The sequence below is a fragment of the Acipenser ruthenus genome, chromosome 42 (genome assembly GCF_902713425.1).
Source record: "Acipenser ruthenus chromosome 42, fAciRut3.2 maternal haplotype, whole genome shotgun sequence".
Lineage (NCBI taxonomy): Eukaryota > Metazoa > Chordata > Actinopteri > Acipenseriformes > Acipenseridae > Acipenser > Acipenser ruthenus.
The window spans coordinates 5,846,187-5,848,028 of record NC_081230.1 but is presented as its reverse complement, the minus strand read 5'-3'; the positions used below and the strand labels follow the sequence as shown (position 1 = coordinate 5,848,028).

At 42.5% G+C, this 1,842-nt stretch overlaps 1 protein-coding gene across 1 annotated transcript in view; it reads left to right on the top strand.

Annotated features, from left to right (window-relative positions):
* Positions 1–339: 339 nt before the first annotated feature.
* Positions 340–1,842, top strand: part of LOC117400950 (tubulin alpha chain) — a 3,290-nt gene continuing 1,787 nt past the window's right edge. The window contains exons 1-2 of the mRNA XM_034001310.3: positions 340–441; positions 1,831–1,842. The exon at positions 1,831–1,842 is cut by the window's right edge and continues 211 nt beyond it. Coding sequence (XP_033857201.2) covers positions 439–441; positions 1,831–1,842 — 15 coding nt within the window. The 5' untranslated portion in view covers positions 340–438. The remainder of the gene's footprint in view (positions 442–1,830) is intronic.

The following is a 1,842-nucleotide window of genomic DNA, read 5'->3' as shown; positions in this document are numbered from 1 at the left end:
GGAGAACCAGGCCAGAGCAGTGCCAGAGATCCCCAGGTCAGCAAGAGATCTAAAGAGATCTCTAAAAAAAACTGAAGTTTGCCATTATCAACATCTGATTGTATGTGCACTCCATTCACTGTTGCCCTAGCTAGAGACAGGTATTTCGGTTGAAGTAGCGGTCTATAAATGACAGTGCCTCGCCCCACAATACTGTTCAGAGCGGGGCTTTTCTTTGTTTCATGTCACCGCAAACAGCCTGACAGACGGTTCAGCGGCCGAGCAGACTCTAGTTTCGGCCAATGAGAAACCATGAAAGCCGTCGCCATGGTTACCTAAATGTGTCGGTTCAGTATATATCTTGGCGCACCGTACCATGTGCGGCAGTTTGGCTTACATCGACCCCCTCGCAGTCGCGCTGTAAGAAAGTATCGCGGAGTTCCTCTCTGAAGAAAAAAAATGGTAAGAGGAATTTCTTTTTTACACGCTCAGCAGTTCAGTATGAACACGCTCAGCATCTAAGATTAGCTGGATAACTAATGGATTGGAAAAGTGCATGTTCGTTATGTGCGACTGTGGTGTGCGTGTGTGTTAATAATTGAGTGCAGGCAATAGAGAAGAAACAATACTGCAGCGTGAAAAAAAAAAAAAAAACACCCCGTTAGCTTTCTTTTGGTGAAAAGTGCACGACAGCATTGAAGCATAAATGGTGCTGCTGCAGTTTGACACGATAACCAGTGCAATGCTTAATGGCTTTGTGTTGTTCGTATCAGATACCAAGTCTTACAAATATTATACACAGCAGCTAGTTACAACGCGGTTCGTGTGTTTGGAATAAGTGTCGTGCTCTGATTAAGAACAGCTAGCTGAGATTGCAGCTCTGCAATGAAGCGAGGAAAGGGAAGGGACAGAGAGGGAGAAGCGTTCTGCAGGGAGGCAAGGCTGCTTCAACGAATACCTGCTGTCGTCTCTCCGAAAACAGGGTCTCGCGTTCATCAATCAATCGCGCCTCATAAAGCAATACACGATACACAACAGCGTGCTAGATTCGATATGATCAAGCAAACGCTCACACAATGCCATCGCATACAATAGCGTTAGACAGCATTTGTAAATTAAAACATTATACATTTTAATTTGCAGTCGTTCAAAGACTGTCAACCAACTGCTGTAAAACACATTAGAATTCGCCCATATGCCCATACATTTCGGTTATTTTAGTTTAAACTCTATGATTTTTCACAGTGGATAATGAAAGGGAGGGGCAGGCAGATTGCTGCACTGAATTCCAGTCTGATAAAGGCAGGGAGAGATAAATGATTGCAGACAGACCTGGGTGGTAACGCTTTGTCTAATCGGGCGATGCCATGCTGGGCTTTTTCATTATTTTGATTTTTGATTTTCAATGTACCGGTGCCATAGGCTACAGATCTGTGATCACATACATCTCGTTTATTGTTATTCAATTAACCGACCCAATTTACAGCATCTCATAGTAAAATTCAAATGAAAGCCAGTAGCTGGAAACCCATTATATCTGTGCTCTGTTGCTTTGAAAGAATCTGATTTACACGTGAATCACTATACTGACTATGAATATGTATTGTGTTTGATGGTAAGGCCATTCGAATCAGCAAGGGAACACAATAGCATGTGTGTAGTGCTCTGACTCTGCTCCATGCTTGATTACTACAGCATACTTTATTCAGATATTACACTCAGGCATGTAAATTAAAAGGAAAAATTAAGCAAATAGTGTTTCATAAATCTTGAACCCTTTGTCAATCTGTACAATTCAAAAGCATTGAAATATCTAAAGCTCTATCCAACCCTATTCGTCTCCGTCCACAGCGTGAGTGCATC